Genomic DNA, 22,447 nt, shown 5'->3' on the forward strand with positions numbered 1-22,447 from the left:
AGGTCCATGACTGGCGCTCCTAGGTTCTTGGATAATACAATTCATACTTACGATCATTATAATAATTTTCTCAAGCTGCTGTGCTAGCAGTTTGTACCTCCGCAACAGATCTAACTTTTCTCATTTCATGGCCTGTCCCATTTCTGGATTACATACTCGCCCATTCTAAGAAGGAACTGTTAATTCCTTGTTAGTTTAACATCTTATTAGCCAAATCAGGTCTGAATTTTTCATTGCATTTTATTTTTTGATGTTTTGAATGTTTGAATCATGATGTTGGTGACGGGTTTTTAGTTATGGTGCGTTTTCCATTATGTAGCAATTGTTTCATGTGTTAATACGTTCAGCATATGTAAACAAACCAACCAAAAATCTTTTTCAACCTCAATCCCCCTCCATCCCCATGTAAAGGGGCCTTCTCAGGATGCGCTCTGCTTCTGGAACAGGCTGTTTTAATGGTGCTTTGATAGCGGGTTATTCTTCCTCCAGACCCAGACCCTTTTGTCATGCCGTTCATTGTAATATGCCAGCAGTTGTAAACTCTGGTCTCTTTAAATCTTTCTTTTATCACCAGGGGACCCATTTAGTTCTTCCAAGTCAAGAACATTCATCATAGAAGGTACATCGTACCCGCAGTCCGAATATTGACTTCTGTGTCCAAACAGCATTTTATGGGACAGACTCTGTATTTTTATTTACACGACTTCCTTTCCCCCATGGCAAACTTTTCCATAAAATGCACAAAGGAAAACAAACAAAAAACCCCACTTGCCTTTGAGAACATCTTGCAAGTAAAAAGCAAAATAGTGATTAGTTCTTCTCGTTCTCTTCCCTCGATTCATGTCACTTCATTCTTTTGTTCCTTTCCTTTGTTCAGTGCATGACGTGCCATTTTCTGCTCTGCTTGTCTGTATGACAGGAGGTCCCCGCAGTTTGAAATTCTGCATTAAAGCCTAGTTCATTGGTTCATTAAAATAACATGTTTCCTAACATGCTTGTGATCTTGGAGGAGAGCAGTTCAGGGATCAGGGTGAACAAATCAGTAGTCCAGGGGAGAACAAGCAAGTTGTGATGGTCCTCACCCAGAAGTTTTAAAGTCCACGAGACTCTCCACTTTAAAGCCCATGCTGTGGGTTGAGTGCTGATAAGTTTACATTAGCATCAGAAAATACGGCTGTCTGGTAAGTTGAACGAATTGGCTCCCAAAGTCCGTCTAGTCAGTTAATGAAATAACATGTTATGCTGGTTTTTTCACCCCATTGAATGCGCCTGGTCTTGCATAAGGAATGTGGTTGGATGATTTTTTTTTTTTTATGAGTATGTACTAGGGTTGGGCAAAATTCTGTGTAACTGCGCTCCCTGCGGTGGCAAACTTTGACCAAAGACTACATTAAAATAAGGGGACAGAGTTTTCAGCCCTGTTCAGAGTCGATTCCCACAGGGGGTTGCTACCACTGAGGGGGCATCCCTTTACCAGCACTAGGTTGGGACCAAAAGGCTAATAGTTGGCTGGCTATATATATCCATGCCAGTCTAGCTTTTTACAGTCCCAGCTATGAATATGTACAATAGGTACAACGCATTCGGTCGTCTTATTCCTGTTCATTATTGAACTGAACGTCTATTGCCGTCTACTTGCGATACATTTTTAATATGGTTATTCAAGCATTAGTGTCTGGAACTTTGGCATGGAGACTGGAGACTTATTTTCCCATGGGATTTTTTAAATTAAAGGGGCAAGTGGAATAGAGCTAATGACCAAATGTGACCCCAGCTGCATGTAACCTGCTGAGCCTATTCCTGTGACGTAAGAAATGCCCATTTTGCCCAGCTCTGATAGTCATTGCTCTTTCTGCTTATGACGGGCTATTCTTCCTCCTTGTAATGGCTTGTGATCTTGTGCAAGATGTATTACAGACCTGCCAGATTTTATTTCTATGGAAAACTTTCGTTTGCACAAGCCCAGCACTTAGCTAAACTGTAACACTCTGTCAGTGCATGTGATGGACATGTGAAGCCTGGTGTGACTTTTTCTTTTTGCTTCTCTCCTTGGCATGAGTTTATGCCTTGGCTTCAAACTCAGCCTGCATGGTTCAGACTTGGCTGGAGAGCCTGTGAACGGGGACTCCTGACAGTGTTTCTAAAAAAGAAAAGAAAAGGCAGCAACAGACCAGGGCAGCAGCGGTTTGACTGACACCTTAAAATTATGCTGTAACTTCCCATTTTAACTAGCCAATTGAGTCTCAAACTCTCTGGCACCTCTTTCCTTGGTTTAATTAAGCTAAAAGAAACAAAATTAGGGGGATGGTGGTTTTTGCTAATGCAGTACCATGAATGTGCATAGCGGCTTCGACGGTAAGCTCCATGGGGCAGAGACCTCGTCTTCTGTTTGCCTACATTCAGACAAGAGACCAAGAGGAAGGTTGTAGAGAAGGGAGAACAAGGGTAAAAGAAGATTGGGGTTGTTTGCATTTGTTACTCTGCATCTTGGAGGTCGGTGTGTGTGTGTGTGTGTGTGTGTGTGTGTGTGTGTGTGTGTAAAGTGTTTTCTTTAAATACTGGTGGCAGCTGCAGAGACTGGGTGTAATCCTGGCCCCCCAAAGTTAATGGCAAAACTCCCCTTGACTTCAGTAAGGTCAAGATTTCATCCCCTGTGTCTTGGCATGGGAAGATTCCTCAGCCCTTGCCCCAATGGAGACTCCAGCTACGTGGACTGGGTGGCACGAGCAGGGTTTGCCCCAGACAGCTAGAAGGCTGACCCGATGCCTAGCACACTCCCCGCAGATCAAGGAGTTTACATGGCCTTTCCAGGAATTGTTTGCTTCTGGTTGCTAATCTGAGTCTCCCTTCATGAAAGTACAAGCTATAGAGCTCTTGACATTTGGACTTTCCTCATCCTCCTGCTTCTGCGTGCTCAGAATTTCCTAACGATCCCTTCCTCAGAGCTGAAGCCTTCCACCTTGGGTCTCAGCCCAGAAAGGAGGTTTTTGGAGACTGAAAAACGTTCTCTCTGATTTCAGTATTTTAAACCTGTTCAGTGACGCTTCCTAAAGCAGCTCTGAGGAAGCGAGAGAAACGTTTAAACCAGCACAGGGCTGACTCTGCGATAAGGGCTAGTTGGATGTTACAAGGAACTGAGAGCTTGCTGCAGAGCACTCTCGGGTGGCAGCTACTAACATAACTTAATGAAGCCACCACCTAATGGAGCTCTGCCCCCTTTGCGACTTCGCAAACGTAATTAGCGTCTTTGGAAGGATTGTGGCTTGTGGTCCAAGGAGAAGTTTGCAATCTGCAGGCTGCAGCCTGTGGGCGTCATGGAGACCAGGCCATGGGAACTGCATGTTATAACTCGCTGCTGCTTTCTCAAGCCTTTTTTAACACTAGCAGATGCTGAGGGCCAGTGTCAGCAACGGGGCACTTGAACCTGTGCTGAACAGCGCGACTCCAAGTCTAATAAAAGACAAAGCATCTTCGCACCCGTTCAGAAACTGACGGTCGAGTTTTTGGTTGTCCCAACTGGAGATACCAGTGCTGATTATCACAGGAGCTGCATAGGGGCAGCCGCCCTGAGCGGCCCCTGCAGCTGTAAGCACTCTGTGCCCTGAAAATCAGCCCTAAATGCCTCAAAGCACGCAAAATCAGTAGCTGTTTAAAACATTTGGGCGAGTGTCAAATGAGGAGCCTCAGGTTTTGCGGTCTCGTTCTCTCTCTTTATGTTCCAGCATGTTTAGCATCGCACTTAGACAAACACATACCATTGTCTGCTTCCCACCTTGAAACAGACAGAAGACAGGGATACATACACTTTTGTCTGAGTGAGTGTGTGTGTGTATAATCACATTGATTTATATATTATATCGGGTTTATTTTTTCAGGCCATCAATGGATTGTTTTTAGAAACACTTGTTTGCAATCTTTCCTTTGTACCGCAACATTTGCAACCAACCTTGCAAGCAATGTATTCTTAGAGCTGCCTTTTCTAGATATCTCCCGCTGGATCCACTACATACATTCAGCACCTTTGGTGGGCCGTCCCTGTATTTGCCAAACATCACAGTGACAACCTTCAAAAAAGAAAAATCTGAACGTTAGCTGTTTTTAGATGCAATATTAACCATGAGGCCAAACTAACTTAATGGGTTCCTACAATCAGCTGCAATATTTGCTTTTCATAAGTCTTTATACAGACAGAATTTGCCCTCTGTTTTTCATAGCTAATGGATGTTTTCTAATGATGAATTTTTCTTATTAGTAATAATCTCTGAAGTTCACAGCAGCTAAACTATCAGGGCAAAGCTGGAGGTGAGGGTTTTTTAACCATCCTTAACATCCAGCAGTTCCAGCTCCTCCTGGATTCCTCAGTCTCTGAAATCTTCTGATTCCAGATGCTCAGGGGTAGAGTTTTTGAGCTCGTCTGTCCCTGCACAGGGAGTTCTGAACGGACCTCGGAGTTGGGTTCATAAATCTCAGTGCAGCAGAGCAATGATGCCCAGAAACAAAATTGGAAGGTGTTAAGAACTGCACAAACATTGTGCTGTTTCCCTCTCCCTCTCCCAAACTATCCCACCCCACCCCCCCTACCCACCCACACACACACACAGAGTCAAGCCCTGCTCCCCAAAGAAGTTGGTCTCCCAGAAATGTTTCTACTTTTTTTGTTGTGGTTTTTTTAATGTCTCCCCTCCTGTGACAGCTGTTCCATCCTGGTGGATTTGATCTGGTTTTCCTCTGTTTAGATGGAAAACTGAGTCTTCGGGTCTGTTTTTTGTAGGACCTTGAAGATGTTATTTTTTTCCCCCACACATGGGTGCAATATATCCTGTGGCTCCTGTCCATCCCCCATCTCACAGGAGAGCGTGAACATCCGTGAGATTGGACATTGTTTTCCACCACTCTGTACTGCATTTCACCTATTTGATTGTGACCTCATTACGTTTCACTGGTCCATTGCAAATGGTTATTTTCTTCTAGGCTAATCCTATTATTCCTCCAAAAAGCAACTAACTAAAAAAAACTCAATTCTTATGGCATCATAATTTACATCCCTCTGTTTCTTCTCACCCTCATTTCAGCACAAGCGGCCATAAAAAGGTCACTTTCCAACCCAATCTCTGGCGATTGTTGGTTTGTTTGTTTATTTTTGCATTCGATTATTCTTTACAGATTTGGACAAGTAATTAATATGGGGAAATGATTTCACGAGCAGTCTCTGTTGTGGGTTGGCTTTTTGGTTTTTGTTCGTTCGTTTTTGTTTTTTAATTTCCTTGTAAAACTCCTGTCTCCAAGTTTGAAGTCTGGAAGTACACTGCTTGCAAGATGTCTGTGCAGTCAAATCCCCCCTTTCCTTTTGGTGTCACAGTCTTTATTTACGGAATAGCTCCAGCTCTGCGTGCCAGGCTGACGTCTCCCTCCTTGCCTTCCCTTCCTTTTTGACAGAGACGGTGAGAGCAATGACCCATGTTATCAACCAGGGAATGGCCATGTACTGGGGAACATCGCGCTGGAGCTCCATGGAGATCATGGTACTGTGTGTGTGTACACGCCTGTGTGTGGGCACATGCATGCCCGTGTGTTCCCATTGCTGAAATGCAAGGGCCAGAAGACACGCCATAAATAAATGATCTGCGCGCTGCTGATGCTAAGCAGAGGCCGAGCAGACTGCCGTCGCCAGAGCAAAGTGCCTCTCTGCAGTGTTTTGGAGAGAAGTGCTCCGTTGATGGTGATTTAATTAGACAGGAGCTGTCAGGAGCCGACTGCTTGCAGACGTATTTTAGCTGTAATTATTTTTAGATCTGATAGGACAGCTCATCAGAGTGTGTCAGGCTCGTGCCATAGGGGAAAGGGTTCCTTGGCTGGGAAAGGAGGTAGCACAGTAACGGTCAGCGAGAAGGACACCTGAGCGGGAAATCCCTGTCATTGCTGTCACAGGAGCCCCCAGCTCACCTGGTTTCCTCTCCCCCTCTCATTCTCTCTCCTCGCTGGTCTGAGACGCTTCAGTGAGAGATTTCCCCCTCTGGCCCTTCCCAGCTCTGTGTGCTCTGCTGGCTCAATCTGCTCCAACTTTTGGGCAAATTTTAACATGATTTCTAGCTAAATCCTTTGACTTGAGACTCTCCAGCCAGTCGCCTTTTCCTCTCAATGTGCCCGTCTCCCTGGTAACAGACAGAACTTTGTGTCAGCCCCCATGTCTGCAGCTGTCTCCAAGGCAGCATCTCAGGAGCCCTGGGGCCAAATCTGGGCCTTTTCGAGCCCCTTCCAGCTGAATGCTGACAGGTGGTGACGTGGCTACCCTGGCATTAAAGCACTTGTCAGTGCAGAGCCAGCCCCAGAGCGCCGGAATGCTCCACACATACAGACCTCTCGGGCTGAGCCTGGGCACCACATTTGCAGTCGGAGACCCCAGAGGCTGGCTCGTGCCCTTTGAAGTCAAAGATAAAGTCCCACTGGGGCCTGCCAATGGGCAAATCTCCCATAGGACTGAGCCCTCCAGTCTCTGCTTGTTCAGCGAGGCCCTGGGTCCCCATCAGCCGCAGGAACAAATTAGTTCTGTTTCGGCGATAGCCACTCTCTCCATGTCCCTGGGTTACTCCCTTTCACCCGCCAGGCAGGGTCTCCAGACGTCCCAGCCCCAGTGCCGTGGGGACGACCTGGAGGTCTCGCCCTGCTCCAGGAGGAGAGCATGGGGCGGGGCAGCCCTGCCCTATAGGGAATGATGCTGATTTGCATTTATCTTTGTGCTTGCAGGAAGCGTACTCAGTGGCACGGCAGTTTAACCTAATCCCGCCGATATGTGAGCAAGCCGAGTACCACATGTTCCAGAGGGAGAAGGTGGAGGTGCAACTCCCTGAGCTCTTTCACAAGATAGGTACAAAGCCCCCCCACGCCTTACATGTTCTCTGAGGCTGGCTGGGGGCACAGCTGGGCACTCTCAGGGAAGGGAGCAGGAGTTGAGAGGCTCAGTCCTGTCATAAAGGGTCTGTCGATATTCAGCTCAGCTGCCCGGAATGCCCAGCCCCTGGCTTTTGTTTCTAGAAAGAATTGCCTTTCCCAATGGAACAATAATCGGGCAACAGACCCCTGGTTTCCATTGAGGAGGGCTGGGGTTGGTCCGGGGGCAGTGCGCACATGGGCCAAGTATAAAAACGGCAATCTAGAGAGGGGCCCAAGCCACACGGCTCCAATCCAGGCCTGAACAAAAACATCCACAAAAAATTCAAAGCTAAACCCTGACTGTTTCAACGTTTCCAACATAAACCGTTTCAACGTTTTGTTTAGAAAAAAGCATTTGTTTTTTAATAATTTCTTTTCTTGTCAAAATGAAAAACTGAAAAGATTTCATTGGGGTTGAACAATCAGTTTCAACCAGATAAAAAGGGAGGACAAAAATTCTGGAAAAACGTCAGAACAATTTGCTGAATTCACCCCAACTTCGCAAATGCTTTTGGTTGCCCCAAAACTGCATCTTTATGGCAAACTAAAAAAAAACCAGCGATCTTCTGAGTCCCCAGAGCTGGCCGTGTCCCTTCAGCTCGTACAACATGCCACATCGGCACGAGGCCCCGTATCTGTATCCATGGGGCACTTGGGGGGTTGCGGTTTGAAATGTACAAAAATAGTTTTTAAAAAACTGAATAAATGTGCTAAGATATGGGGGAAATAGGCACAGTTTTAGGGAAAATAAATCTCAGCAGCCTTGTCAGACCTGTTTGTCACCCCGAAGCCATGCTTGTTCCCAGCCTCTGCCACAGCAAAGGAGGATCACGCTGCATGATCTAGCCCCATCTGAATATCAGAGCTCTGGCCAGGCCGAGCTGCTGCTGAGTTGGTGTCATGGCCCTTTAGCTGGCGTCTCCTCCACGCTGCTAACCCAGTGTGTGATCATGGTGCACATTTCATATTCATGCCAAGTCGGAGCCACTGGCTTTGGTAATTGTTTAACTTCTGAGTGCCCTGGAGTGGCTGTTGCACACCCTAACCTGGCATTATTTGGGCCATGCCAAGTCACTCGGTGTCTTTGCTCTGGCTGAAATCCTTTTACAAGATTGAGTTTATATCATAATCAGAAAAAGCAGCCTGGAATTAGGAGAAAAATTCTAAGTGCTGAGGCCTGATTCCCAAACTCCTGATGTACCCAGACAAACCTTTGTGTGTGCGCATGAGAGACCGAGAGAGAGAGAGACGCACGTTACCTCTGAAGAGTATAAAAAAGCCAGAGAGCACAGGACAGAGGAGGCATCTTCCTCTTAGAAGCCAAAGCTGGGTCATTTACAGACTTGACAACTCTTCTCTAGAGTTTCACTCTTTGCTGTACTTGGAGGCTTCCCAGCTGCCTGGCCAAGCCTGTGCTGTGCATTCCTGGCCTACGGCCCATTTGTAAAGTAGGATGAGGTCTGGCCTGTCGAGCCCTTTACACAAAGACGGGCTTCCTGGGTACAGACAAATGTCTCCCCTATTCAAACTGCTTCATTAAATAAACCAAAGAAAGGCGACCGTAGTTACTGTATCCATGGAAACGTGTGTGTTGTCTTAGCAGGGAAGGGCTTTAATGACATATGATATTTATAGGCTGGGAAGGATTCGATTTTTATCAGTAAATGTTGATTTCATCACACACACACAAACCGTGGAAAAATATTTCCATCAATAACAATCAAAATGAACAGCTGGGGAAAGTGGTGCCCGAGAACCTGGGAGTTTGGTCGAAGGACCATCCCTTGGTTCGTTTCGGCGTGCACTGTCAGCAGTTTGTGTGTTAAGAATTATATAACTCCGTTTTTTGACTCTCAATGGCTACTGTCTGATGTCCCCCACACCATTTCAAAGGAATGGATATGACTGATAAAAATCTAAAAAAAAAAGCACTTAACAAATAAACATCAGTCACTTGAGCAGTGACGCTAACGACCAGTTTAGTAGATTTTTTTGGAAAATGGCTCCAGATTTAAAGTTAATCGCAAGCTGGAGTGTTCTGCTGGCTCGGGGACCACGGGTTCAACACCTGGCAGGGCCGAGCACACAAAAAAATGCTCTCGCAGGTATTCGCCATGTACAATAGTGCACAAATAGTCAACAGCTCTTCTTCTGTGCTTTTAAATAATTACTTGTGCCATTAGCCCAGAAATCCTGCCTAGGGTTAGACTCTAAAACATTTCCCCAACCTCATTTTAAAAAAGACTATCTCCCACTTGTCCAAGCATTTCCTCTCTAGCAGGGGCCCCCTCCTTTTTCCTCCCATGCTGCGTCCTGCTCCCAAATCACATCCTCCCAGCAGCACTGACAGCCACACCCCTGTTTTCTCTACCCTGTGTTCTGAGCTTGCTCACTTTTAGGGGCAGGATTTTGGAGCAGGGCTCATACAGCTGGCAGCTGCCCCCAGACCAACACTGCCCGAAGGAAAATGTCTGGTTCTCTAACGGTACTTACCAAGAGATGCTAAAAATAGGAACAAAACTGGCAGATAGCCGTGTGTGCAATTGATCCCTCCTCCACCCCCACCCCCACCCCACCCCGGCTCTCAGCAGGAACCTATAGTGCCCTCAGTAAATGTTCTTTCTCTTCTCAGGGGTTGGCGCCATGACCTGGTCCCCGCTGGCCTGTGGAATTGTTTCTGGAAAATATGATGGTGGAATCCCCCCTTACTCCAGAGCATCGTTGAAGGTGAGGAAGAGGTGCAGCATGATTTGTGGGTTGGTGCGAGGGATGCTGGGTGGAACGGTGTCTCTTTATCACCCCTTGCATTTGAGATTTTATCCTGCAGCCAGTATGGGGGGGTTCCTGTTGCCTCCCAGTACTTGGTCTCCTTGCTTGAGGCCAGTTTGGTTTCAGGATCATATGAGGGGAGCTGAGGGAGTTGATTCTGGGGGGCTGCACTACCCCACTTGGAAGGACAGGCACTGTAGGCAAAACGCATCATTCCCCCCTTGTTCCAATGAATTCTGCACCTGCATTAAGTAATATGGTGTCGGAGGGGATCTACCTTTAATTAGCCGCCTGCTGCAAAGGTGTGTTTAATTTTACTGCAGTGTCACAACTGAGACCCCTCACGCGTTCTGGTCCTTGTGCTAAGCATTCCTGTGTGAGGGTCACCCCGTTACCGAGATCTCTGGCTAGAACGCCGCTTCGCTTCATGTTCCTTGTGCGGGTTTGGGGGATTCTGTACAGAATCCTTGATATCTTTGCATTATAGCCCCAAAGATTTATGGGAAGTCCCTTGACGTATGCCGGAGTGATAGAACACACACACAATAAACCCCATTTCCATTGGATTGTTCCCTCTGCGTCTGTGACACTAAGTTCAAGTGGAAGAACCCCCTGCGCTGGCCTCTGGACCTACAATGAGCACATTGCCAGCTCCCTTTGACTCCCAGAAGCACCTTTCCATTGCTTTCAGTGGGAGCTGACCTGGGTCCCAAGCGAGTGCTGGCATCAGCCTGTCTGCGTCCCCAGCCAGTGATGCCCCGTCTCTAGAAGCAGACTGGGGAGGAGGCAGATGCTAAGGACTCTTTCCCCTCTCCCTCAATGTGCCTCTCTTTTCAAAGGGATACCAATGGCTAAAAGACAAGATCCTGAGTGAAGAGGGAAGGAGACAGCAGGCAAAGCTGAAGGAGCTGCAAGCCATTGCAGAGCGCCTAGGATGCACCTTGCCACAGCTCGCGATCGGTAAGCAGCTTGCAAGACGCAGAGCAAGAGAGATCGTCCTCCCCCAGCCTTTGTCACTGGAATGCAGCAGCGGGGCACTGGATAAGAATAGCCTCGTTCCCTGGCAGTGATACCGAATTCCAGACCATCCGGCCCAGCTCCTTGCTTCTCTTGCGCCTGCTCGCATGAAAAGCTGCTCCGAGGAGACCGGAATTTCGTTTCCTCTATTCACTGCCCACGGTTGCCCCGAGACAGGTGGAGTCTGTCAGAGCGGGAAATACCAGCCTCCATGGCCAGAGAAAGCCTAACCGAGGTGCCCTCCCTGCCTGGGCACATCTCCCCCACCAAGCCCGCCTCTCCTGGCCGTATAAACATGCTGTGGGTTGTATGTGCACAGCACCTTGCATCGAGTTCTTCCACGCGCTGGACGCTCCGGCCAGTTGTGGCCGGAGAATGAAGAGCTGCTTCTGCAGCTCTGCACTGCATTTTTTATTAAAGTAAAGAATGACGTGTGTGCGCCGCAGTGAACCCCCTGTCCTTAGCTCCCTTAACCCTTTCTGTCACTCCAGCCTGGTGTCTGAGGAACGAAGGAGTTAGCTCCGTTTTGCTCGGCGCTTCCAATGCAGACCAGTTAATGGAGAATATCGGAGCGATACAGGTCAGTTCCCACATATAGCCTGGCAAATTTCCCTTGCTTAAAAACGTAGGCATGATCTTCGGCTTGCTCAGAGTTTGAGAGTAACTAACTCCTTATAGAGTTTATATCGTTAAAAAGAAATTAACCATATTGCAACAGTTGTAATAGATCAGTGCAAGGTGGGATGTGCCTTGCAGCTGCACTTGTTTTGCAGGTATTAACAAGGGCTACTACATGGGGCTCATTTAGTAAGAGGGGGCTTTAAGACTTTGACTTGGTGTCATGGCTCATAAGTCCTTGGATCAACCTTCGTGAGAGCTGTCAGTTGAGCTTTGGATCGGACCTTTAACAAATCACATGTTTTCCCGTAACAGATTCTTTCAGTGAACCAAGTTATTCTGAAAACTCTGTTGTTTGACCCATCAACCCTTCTATTTAGTAAATTGTACATGATACTGAAGGAACCAATAACGCCTTGAATTCACACCCATGTGCTTTATTTCTTTAACCATGTATTTCAGCCGTTGGTTTTGGCTGACTTTGCTTTCCCGTTTACCTTTGTTTTCCAAAGCAGTCACGCAGGTTACGGAATTTTTTTTCCACACTATAATTTGTGGTTGCAGGGAAGCTCATGACCATCACTAGCTCAATCAGCCCCTGCTGGTCCGTCACAAGCGAGGATGTAGGTGGTTTTAGTGTTGCCTGCTGGTCAATACAGTTTATTAGTGAGCGTCTTGTGCACCTCGATACTATGTGCTGTCATTAACACCTCCTTAAACTCCACCAGTGACCACTTATCCCAAAGCCAGCAGGGGAATGTTGGCAGCTCAAGTTTTGCAGGTTGATGGGTCCCTTGAGACAACTTCAGCGCTGACTTACATTCTGATTTTCTTTGTATGTATGTTGTGTACAGGTTCTTCCAAAATTGTCCTCTTCTATTATACACGAGATCGATAGTATTTTGGGCAATAAACCATACAGCAAAAAGGACTACAGATCCTAACTGTGCCTGCTGTCCCCCGGACTCTCTCAACTCCTAGTCTTCTGTTTGCTTGCTTAAGCTTTACTGAAGCCAAGGGAAGAGTGTGATTGGCATCCGAAGATACCACGTGGCAAGATGTTCTGGAGAAGTTGTTTACCCTGTTGCTGCAAGACTACATAGGCTTATTATGCACCATTTCTTTTGAATGCAAGAAGAGTCCCAGGCTGGGAAGATTTCAGGCCTCTGGGCTTCCTTTTTTAAAAGGAGAAACTACGTTTTTCACAAATGCACGCAGAATATCTCTGCTTTTCATTGATTCCAGCTCCTGTACGATGTGCTTGAATATTCAGATCTGACACACACACCATTTCCCTGTAAGAATTCTAGTCTCTCTGTTCCAAAAGCAACGCTGGCTTTACAATGATCTGGCTAATGTGAGTGCGGAGGACTGTCTGTGGTAACCATCTAAGAATGTTAGAAACAGCTGTTTCGGGAGTACTGCCTGCATCTCCCAGCTGGTTCTGTTTTTTAGTTTGATCTGTATCTGTTTCTGTTGGAGAAGATTGAATACTTCAAAAAATACAAAGTGTATCAGCCAAGTTGTTGGCAAGCCGCTGTAAGAGTTCATGCTCTGCGATTTGGTAGCCTCCCCAAGGCCCGCACTGGGGCCGGGGGTGTTTGTCACAATGCTTTTTTTTATTTTTCTGGTGCCTCATATTGACCTTCTGAGGTGGTGGTGCTATTCGCACAAGGCCTGAGCCCACTCAGTTCCAATCAGGGGGCTTTCTTTCCCTGTGAACAGGCTATGTCCTCAGCCCAGGCACCTCTTGGCCTCAGTGGGCTTCCCGGGAGCTTTGCGGAGGACTGAGTGCAGGACGCAGTTTGTGACTTTGAACAGAAATGGCACGCTGGCATTGAAGGCATTCCAGTCAGAATCCCTCACTGTGCTGGTGCTTTTCTCTCCAGCAGGCAATGCTGTTTTAACACGAGCATCTTGCTGGTTTCATTACTTCCTCTGTCATTCACTCAGGTCTAGGTTCTCATTTACAACTAATATGAAGTTTTACATGTACAATGTTTATACTAAACATTTTAAACAGTGTAACTGTTTAGTATGAAAGAGAGCAGAGACCTTCAATTAATCTCTGTCCAGAAAACATCCAGCTTTAATTTTAGATGCTTGATTTCCTTAACACCCAGAATCTGTGATATTTCGTAAGCAACCTCTGAAACTGCTTGAGCCAGTCATTGCTTTAAAAGGAGCAGGGCAGACAGGGATTTAGTTTACATGTGTTCAGTGGACAATCATGGAGTATCGTTACCAACTGCACACAGTAAATGATGGTAATGAGCAATTTAATCCAAGAGGATGTCGGTGTAAGGAGTTCAAGCCACCAGACTTGCGGCTGTGTCTGGTCTGTGGCTGGGTGCTGCTCAGTAATGTGGATACTGCACACTGGACTGAACAGCTGTAGTGCGTATTTTTGAGAATCTTTTGCCTTTGCAAACAAAAAAAAATATTTTTTGTATGTTACAAAATCATTATTCTTGTTTCAGATCCCTGACTTGTATGGGCTGCCACCTGATATGGTACCAACTTTCCCTTAAAATTTCAGTCTGCATTTGTAGGTACTTGTTTCACTGATGACATATGTGCACAGCAATTACAGGGAGATAGCTTGGTCTCGCTTGCCAGATGAATTACTTCGGTAGACTGCTAGGTTCCCCATTTCCACTAAAGATTAATCTCATCTTTAGACTGATTGTGGAACCACTGAGTCAACTTGATATAACAGTCAACAAATACATATTCATTTCCTGTCCTAAACTCATAGGTAACGTTGCTGGTGCCGTTAAACGGATGCCACTTTCCACCCCAGAGGTGGCTGCATTTCACTGTTGGCTATATGGATCCCTTTGGGATGGTTCTGCAAATCAGATGCTATCGGATAAGCCACTTCACACTAGGTGGTCTGAGATCTAAAAGCCGCAGAAGTTTTGCATTACTGTAGTAATCGCATACTTCAATTTTTGGTATAATGTTGGTAGTATTTTCTCATAACCATTGCATAGATAACCACATGTTTAGACTACAGATAAGATTCTGTTCCAAACTTCCAGGAGCTATCCCCTTGTCAAGTGCTGGAATAATTCTGCACCCTAAGGGTAGCAGAAACCTATCTAATTTGGATGATCTACAAAGCAGGCACAATAATACTAATGAACAATGATAAAGCAACGGTGGTGAGGAATCATTGTTCCCTGGCAGGGGTTAATGTTTTTAAGGACTCTGACTGCATTTATTTAGGTTTTACAAATATTAGTGCTTCTGTTCCCCTTTTTCTCTTTTTCTCGCCCAGCAACACTCAGGGAGCTGGGAACTTGCTCTGAAAATGCACTTGCATTTCTTGTATTAATTGGCACTACCAAGCAGTGCCTGTTTGGCGTTTGTACAGAGATTGTGTGTGTACATGGGTCACGCAAACCTCTCTAGCACAGCAGGATCAGAGCACTGCCCCAACCTACAAAAAACCCACACGTCCATTGGCAGAGCTTTTTAAAACATCCCTCAGCTGTGGCCTCCCACCACCGTAGGTTACTGCAGCTACCTTGCGGAAAGCTGATTCGCTTGGACCATTTTTGTCTTGCTCCTTTTTAAAAGGCATTTCTGCACACCCCCTGGACTGGTCTCTTTACAGCTGGTGGTGTGGGCTCGGCCTGTCTTAAGTCCCTGCCTGGAGGTAGCTCCCTGGGCTCAGGCCCCAGTGCAGAAAGACAAGTTGTGATTTGCACCAGTTTATTCCTGATTGACTTTGCAAATTAGAATATAAATTACACCTGTGCATGACTCTGCTGGTCTGTGGTAGGGGTCTGAACCCCCACCCATGGCTGTAACCTCACCATATGACTAACGTGCTCAATGCTGTCTTGCTGAGCCACTGCTGTTCCTGCCCCCCATCCAGCTGCCTTAATGGTTCTCATGCAGAATGCTGCTCTGAGTGAGAACTGTGTACGGGGCTGCTCAGTGTTTCAGGCCTGACGCTTGTTGCTACTGAATTTAAATTTCCTTTCATATTAGCGTTTGAGGCTGGATTAAAAATTGTACAGTTTTTAAGCTGCTGTAAAAAGGTGGTTGGCCAGTTGCATGGGGTGTTAGGTTCCTGCAGCGCTGCATGTTCAGGGGGGCGGGCTGTCCTGCAGGCAGGCAGGAGGGACGAGAGCCTGTCCCTGTACTCGCAGTGCTCTGCCATACACCTGTGAGCAGGGGAATAAACACCTGGCTTGTGGGCACTGAGAAAGGGCCCACTGCTCGGGTATCAACTGCTCTGGGAGTAGGCTAGTCAGCGATTCATTGCCTTTGGTGGTGGTGGTAAACCCCAAGCAGAAATGCCCCAGGAAAGCTCAGCGTGTTGCTCCCCAGCAGCAGGGAGCGGGTTTGGGTCTCCCCAGCGTGAGGAATGGGCAGAGAAAGTTCCCCGGCAGGGTGCGTGAAGGATGGTGACAGCCTTGCCTACAATTGCACTTTAGCAGCTGCTGTTTGTCTGGCTTGTCCCATGTTAGCCCCAGCCCCAGCGCTGCAGTGTCCCCAGGGAGCGCTGTGGGGTGCTGCACATGTTCAGGTGAACGTTACGCTAAAACCACCCCCCGGATCCCAACGCTTGCTCCTGTGGCCCCGAGCGTCCCCTCCCAGAGCTGTTCAAGGGGGTTTCCACAACTTCCAGTTGCCTTTTCTGGTCTGAGCCTCCATATCCTACCCCAGGGGATTTGCTTGGTTTCCTGTGCCCTTTGTTCTGTGTACGAGGCATGTAAGGCAGGTGAGTTCTGGTGTGTGTGCTTTCCCCGTCATTCAGCGAGCCCTGCTCTTTACCCTGGACAACGCCCCTGCACCTAGTAGCTGTGAATTACCAAGGCCAGTTATTGTCCTGTCTTACAGCCAATCCTTGTATGTAAATAAAGCGCTTTCTTTTGAGAGAGAGAGAGAGACACAGCGAGGGTTGTGATGATTACACTAGCTAGAACTGCATAAATGACAGGCCAAACCAGCTGACTGCATTGTGCTGCTGAATGATGATTGCGATGGACATTCAGCTACTGTATTTATGGAATGACAAAATAAAAGGCCAGCCTGATCTGTCTGCAGGAGGGTTTCCTTGGCTGCTTTGGACTGAAGGCGTCGGGAGCCTGGGCTGCATTAATCCTGACGGGGGGATCCTGCACCATCATAGCGCCTCCCCATGCCATGGCAGGGACCCAAAGGGCATTACTGGGGCCAATCATGTGGCTTCCCTCGTGCTCCAAGCTCAGCCTCGCGCTGCAGGTCCCCCGTTGGTTCCTGTGGCTACCTGTTTCAAGCAAGACGTGATGTCCCCAGGGGGGGAAGCAGCCATCACCCCTCTCAGCACTGAGGCTGCAGAAACCCCTGCTGCCAGCCTGGTGTGGCTCAGCAGCTGCAGGCCTTGCTCAAGCTCAACTCCCCCTGCGCTCAGTGGCTTTCCAGGCCATGGCAATACTTCAGCTCCTTCAGCCTGAAACCCAGGTGCTCAATTGTCTCAGAGCGGAGAGTAGGGGCCTGTGTTTCTGCTAATGCGCGTTTCAGAAACCACGTGTGCTGAGCCTTTGGCGGAAGGGAATTTCAGCAGCTCTCAGCCCTGGGGAGGGAAAGCCAGAGCCTGTGCATGCATGTACCCCCTCCAAGGGCACTTGCTGTCTCCTGGAGGCGGAAACTCCATGGGCCATGCTGACAGAGCGCTGAAAGGGGGGGGGTAGAACAGGGTCCTGCTCTTCCTGTACTGATCGTGTCAGACCTACCTCCTGCATTTTCAAGTGACTCACGGGAGCTAAAGGCCCCTCCCAAGCTGCCTACAGCCCTTCATTGGCCCATTTCCACTCTGCTGCAGAGGCTGCGGCTGTAACAATAAAAATAATTGGGAAACGTTTTTGTTGACTCCTTTTTTTAAAGGATTTATTAAAACACAGAAAACAAAAACAAATACACACAGTACAAAGTAAATGTGATTTGTGTTGGCTACAGACGCCAGAAACGCTCCTACAAAAGGTCAGCACGGTTCAGTTAGTATCACAAAATAACAAACCAAGAATCATGAAGGCAAAGTAGCTTTAAATGCTTCTGGTTTTCCCTAGTCTATTCCCCAAATCTTCACTGCCTTAGTCTGTATTTCACTGGAGCTTTTTCAACTTGCTCAGAATTGTTGCATAATCCCTTCTGTCGATGACCATGTAGGTGGGAGGCGTTAATACTGGCCCCACTGTCCAGGCATCAGTGCCTTTCCCTGTTGCAGTTACTGGTAGGAGTCTACTTTGTAGTAGAAAAAAAGCAGGTTAAAAACCGTTGGGGGTGGGGGGGTCATTTTTAGCTAGTTTAACATAACCAGCAGTGAGAGCCTTTTAAAACGCTCATCTCCTTGTTGGGGGGCAGGGGGGGAGGAGGAGGTACGGAAATGGTTCAAACACAGCCTAGTGCCAAGTAATCTTACCCAAAACAAAACACTGCTACAGGAAATCTAGCCACTGAGAAGGGAACCATCACAAATGAACTTTGGACAGAAGAACACACTGGTAGCTCTGTAAACATCAGAGATAGGAACTATGAGAGTTGCTAATTTCCCCTCCATTAAAAATCTTCTTGCCACAAAATAAGGTGGCAGGCCACAGTGCATTGGCTTCCTCTGCACTAGAATGGGGCCTGCCTGCAAAGACAAGGCTATTGTTTGCCCCCATTCCATGCTTGCAACTCTCTTCAGTGTCCGCTCCCAGCGGCTGACTCTCAGGAGCGGACTGCCCAGCTATTACAGAATGCATTTCACCCCCCCACAGGCATGCATCTCCACCAAAATGCAGCCACCTCTGGAGTGCACGCTGCATTATCCTTCCCTGGGAGACACACTGGTACCCCTACCTGTCCTGACTGAAGAAGCCCTGTTCCAGGTCAGCCAGGATCCGGGAGCGAGCACTGACAGCCCTTCTTTTTCCTGTGTCACATTGTGCTGGGGGCAGCCAACTTGCCCTGTGGAGGGAGGGGACGGGGTGAAAAGCTACTGCTGCAGAGTTAATCCTGGCCCTGCTGTTTTCAGGCACCGTGCTACTGCATACATGCAGCCACTGCAGTGCCATTAGCAAGGGGCTAGCAGCGTGCAGGGAGACCTGGCCTATTAACAAACCTAGCCCTACCAGTGAGTAAGCCAGCCCCAGCCTTCTGCATTGCATGTTCCAGAGGAGACAATCTACAGATGATTGCCATCCCAGAGCCTGGACGTCTTCCACTGTCCCAGCAATCGCTCACCAAGCCACACTGGAGTAGGGCTATTTCACTAAGAGGGTGGTGAAGCACTGGAATGCGTTACCTAGGGATGTGGTGGAATCTCCATCCTTAGAGGTTTTTAAGGCCCAGCTTGACAAAGCCCTGCCTGGGATGATTTACTTGGGGCTGGTCCTGCTTTGAGCAGGGGGGGGACTAGATGACCTCCTGAGGTCTCTTCCAACCCTCATCTTCTATGATTCGGGGGGGGGGGGGCGAGTGCTTCCTCGCTCTGCTCCAGTTCAACCTCCACAATCCAGTGAACCACCAAGCCCAAGGAGAAGGTTCTGGCTGGAGCAGAGCCGGGTATGAAGTGATGAGGGAATTCAAGGTAAGTAGATGCAGCGTTTGACCCAGGAGCACTTCCCTGACACGCCTCGCTCCTCTCCTGCCAATCAGCGTCTGTGCCAAGAAAGGGCTGGCAATGTCGGGTGCAGAGAGGAAGAGGGTCCGGCTGGGCATAGAGTCCCCCCCACACACACACACACCAGTGCTTGCCAAGCAGCAGCTCTGCCGGCAAGCGGGGGGCTCCTCCTCGGCCATGGGTGGCTTTCACCGCAGGCGGGTGCAGTGAAAGGCAGATTAGAGAGGGCAAAATGGCTCCCCAAAGGAGGAGGTACAGCACAGCTGCTATCTCAGGGCACTGGCCCGGGGGCAGGCAAGGCGGACGGGCTGCCTTTTATTCTCTGCCCCAGTAAGAAGGACGCCCCCAGCCCTGTGGCTCAGTAAATGGATACAGCAGACCCTAGGCCTCAGCTAACATAACAGTGCAGGGTCTTTGCTGTCAGCAACTCAGCTCTCACGCCGGACTGGGAGAAAGGTTTCTTGGGGTGTGCAGTGACCTGGCAGTCTGCAGGGCAGCGACCTGCTCACCAAACCCAACACCGAAGCAAACGCCTGCTTCTTACACCAACAATCCCCAGCTCCCCACGCTGCGTGTTACCTGTGAAGCCAGGTGCCAGCTGTCCACACTCTGGGCCAGGCAGGAAGGTCCTAGGTGACTGTTCACCTGGCACATTCTCCGACAAGTGTCTATGGAGGTAACTACAGCACCTGCATCGTACGTAGCTCACGTCATCCTAACCCACCCAAGGCTTTGACCCCCTGAATCCCACGCGGTCTGCTAGACCAGCTAGATCTGTGTATACTGCCCTCAGGGTTAGGGTTAGGGTTAGGTACTGCCCTCAGGCAATTCGTCTGTTCAGTACAGGCCAGGAGCCAGTGAGCAGTCCGGAAATATAAACACAGCTCATTTAACCCATTCCCTGCTGGGGAGACAGACATCTCCTGCAGCATGCGTGTTCTCCCTTGGTGCCTGCGGGCACATTCCCCCTCGCATACACGGGACATTTGGCAGCAGAACAGTGGCTTGACGTGTGCATGCATTTGCTCAAACACAAAACGGACATAAAAATAGAACGACCCTAGGAGGCTACAGAAAAGAATTAAGCCTGGCTCCTAACTGACACCTCAGGGTAACTGGACTAGAAACAGAGCTTCCAATACGGTCTCCCTTTACATGTCGATAAAACCAGAGACATAAATACTGTTACTAGATAATCCCTTCATAATTCAGCCAACATTGTCAAGACAAACTCTTCAAGTCTTCAATAAGAAAGTGCAAAAAATGTACAAGGAAATGAAATCCCCTTCTAAGAAGTTCTTGAAATGGGCTGGGGGACGGTTTGTTTTGAAGAACACTTTAAAATGTGAGCAAGGCAGCCCCTGGCCCCAACACCCACTGGGCTGAGAGTTAGTCTTCGATGCAGATGATGTCACCAAGCTTCCCCTTGCGTTCCAAGGCTGCACCATCTTTCAGTGACTCGGCTACTTTTTTATCGGGGTGGCTGGAGGGCGGCCCATTGGGTGTCGCTGCAAGAACAAAAGTGAATGCGTTACAGGCCACCTGGTTTCCATTCCCCTCCCTGTCGTGTGGGCTACCATGTGCACGGAAACGCAGTGCAAGGTGACGGCAAAGCGGGCGTGACTGACCCCAAGGAGCAGAGAAGGCAGGGCCACTGGCCAACCTAAAGGAAACGTTCTTAGAAGCAAGCACACCAGCTGCATTCCCCTAGCCCAGCACCCGCGTGCACACACGTCCGTGTTCAGTTCACAAATAAGCACCACCCGATAGCAAGGCAAATGCAACATTTACACAATAAGGTGCTTATGGCCCAGTGCACACGGCTCCGCTGCTCGCTCCAGCTCACTGCTGGGAATGCTTGAAGCGTGCTGGCTTGTCAAAACTGCTGTCAGTGGCCCTGAGCGGGCAGCGGGCTGGGCCGAGGGGAGAGAGGCACGTGGTGAACTCTCAGCCTTCTCAAGCAGTAGCTGAAGAGTCAAAATGTAGCGCTCTATGAGCAGGAAGGAACACAATGGTGAAAGCTCTGAGGGAATGGCCCCCGGGGATGGCAATGGGCAAGACAACTGAGAATAACAAACCACTCTCAGAAATAGCCTGATTTAGCACCTTGCAGAAGTGACAGCTGTCCCGGAGAGTCCTTTCCGTCCCTGGAGCAGCTTTGCTCCCTGCATGTGGCCTTAAATTGCAGCACGGGCAGTTTAGGTTGGACATTAGGCAAAACTTCCTAACTGGAAGTTAAGCACTGGAATAAGTTGTCTAGGGCGGTTGTGGAATCTCCATCATTGGAGATTTTTAAGCGCCGGTTAGACAGACACCTGTCAGGGACGGTCTAGATAATACTTAGTCCTGCCGGGAGTGCAGGGGACTGGACTAGATGACCTCTCGCGGTCCCTTCCAGTCCTATGATTCTGTGCGTCACACACTGACCACAGGGGGCCATGCCGCCCACCACGGAAACTCAGCCACCCGTGGGGCAGAACACCCAGTGCTGTGCCAACGGGCAGAATGGGCGACAGGGGGGTCGCAAAGGAAGACGCTCTCAGTAGGCAGTTCTAACATGACATTATATGTCATAAGATGAGCCACTATTAAGAAACGTAACCTTAAGGGATCTAGTACTATAGGGAACCATTTCTGGGGGGTGGATCTCATCAACTGGAAAGTGCCTCCAGGCGACGCTGGCAGCCCTTGGCTAGCGGAGGCATTGCTGATGGGTAATTTCCATGTCTCACCATCATGAACCAGACACCACGTGTTGGGTTTCATTCTATTTTCATATAAGGTCATGATGGCCGGCAGGGCTTGGTCACATGGCCAGGGAGCTCTGCCCTGCCACTGGATACTTTACAGGAACTCATTTCCTGGGTCTAGGAGGAAACTGCAAGACAAAGACACTGAAAATCGCCTCAGCCACCTGTGAGGCTTGTCCCGTTGTGTCTGGAACAGGAGCTTTGTGCAGAGAAAAGGGGACACCCGGGACTAACTCCTGATTTGGACCAGGACTGGGCTCACGGTCAGGAATCAAGTAGGACAATGCCAGGCAGTCCTGGGTGCTGAAGAATGGCCTCACGGGTGAGACCCAGCAGCGCTCTGAGAGTGGGCTAGCCTCCCAGCACCTCTGGGTATGTCTGCCCGGCAGACTCACACCAGCGCATAGCAGTGTAAACATGGCCGCTGGGGCGGCAGCTAGGTCTGAACTCAGGGGTGAGCCTGAGCTGACTGTCTGCACCGCTGGTTTACGGGCACTAGCTCAAGCAGGGCTAGCATGAGTCGGGCTCCCAGCTGCAGTGCAGACATTCCTCGGAGTGCTACCTCTAAAAACAAGGGGCTTCCAGCCCAGCCCAGCCCAGCAACCTTGGAGAGAATTCCACAGCGCGCTGCAAGGAGGAGGAGAGGAGAGGAAACCTACTCGAATGATCCTTGCAAAGCGGTGAATTATCCTGGCTAAAGACTGCTCGTTGACTGACGATTCCTATTGCCCTCTGACACGACCGCACCAAGAGACACGCC

At 48.8% G+C, this 22,447-nt stretch overlaps 2 protein-coding genes across 25 annotated transcripts in view; one reads left to right on the top strand and one right to left on the bottom strand.

Annotated features, from left to right (window-relative positions):
• The window catches only part of KCNAB2 (potassium voltage-gated channel subfamily A regulatory beta subunit 2), a 113,389-nt gene extending 96,195 nt beyond the window's left edge, over positions 1-17,194 (top strand). For 8 of the 13 annotated variants that reach the window (XM_073316253.1, XM_073316255.1, XM_073316252.1 and 5 more), the window contains 7 exons: positions 575-619; positions 5,437-5,522; positions 6,745-6,865; positions 9,563-9,657; positions 10,539-10,659; positions 11,208-11,296; positions 12,189-16,387. In XM_073316253.1, coding sequence (XP_073172354.1) covers positions 575-619; positions 5,437-5,522; positions 6,745-6,865; positions 9,563-9,657; positions 10,539-10,659; positions 11,208-11,296; positions 12,189-12,278 — 647 coding nt within the window. In that variant the 3' untranslated portion in view covers positions 12,279-16,387. Of the gene's footprint in view, positions 1-574; positions 620-5,436; positions 5,523-6,744; positions 6,866-9,562; positions 9,658-10,538; positions 10,660-11,207; positions 11,297-12,188 lie in introns of all 13 variants that reach the window. The other 5 variants (XM_073316259.1, XM_073316260.1, XM_073316251.1 and 2 more) reach the window with 2 other exon arrangements.
• The window catches only part of CHD5 (chromodomain helicase DNA binding protein 5), an 80,505-nt gene continuing 75,250 nt past the window's right edge, over positions 17,193-22,447 (bottom strand). For 6 of the 12 annotated variants that reach the window (XM_073316220.1, XM_073316218.1, XM_073316217.1 and 3 more), the window contains 2 exons: positions 18,175-18,282; positions 17,193-17,840 (listed from right to left, as the gene is read on the bottom strand). In XM_073316220.1, coding sequence (XP_073172321.1) covers positions 17,749-17,840; positions 18,175-18,282 — 200 coding nt within the window. In that variant the 3' untranslated portion in view covers positions 17,193-17,748. Of the gene's footprint in view, positions 17,841-18,174; positions 18,283-19,969; positions 20,446-21,669; positions 21,816-22,447 lie in introns of those variants that run through there. The other 6 variants (XM_073316222.1, XM_073316221.1, XR_012155512.1 and 3 more) reach the window with 6 other exon arrangements.

The sequence above is a fragment of the Lepidochelys kempii genome, chromosome 18 (assembly GCF_965140265.1).
Source record: "Lepidochelys kempii isolate rLepKem1 chromosome 18, rLepKem1.hap2, whole genome shotgun sequence".
Lineage (NCBI taxonomy): Eukaryota > Metazoa > Chordata > Testudines > Cheloniidae > Lepidochelys > Lepidochelys kempii.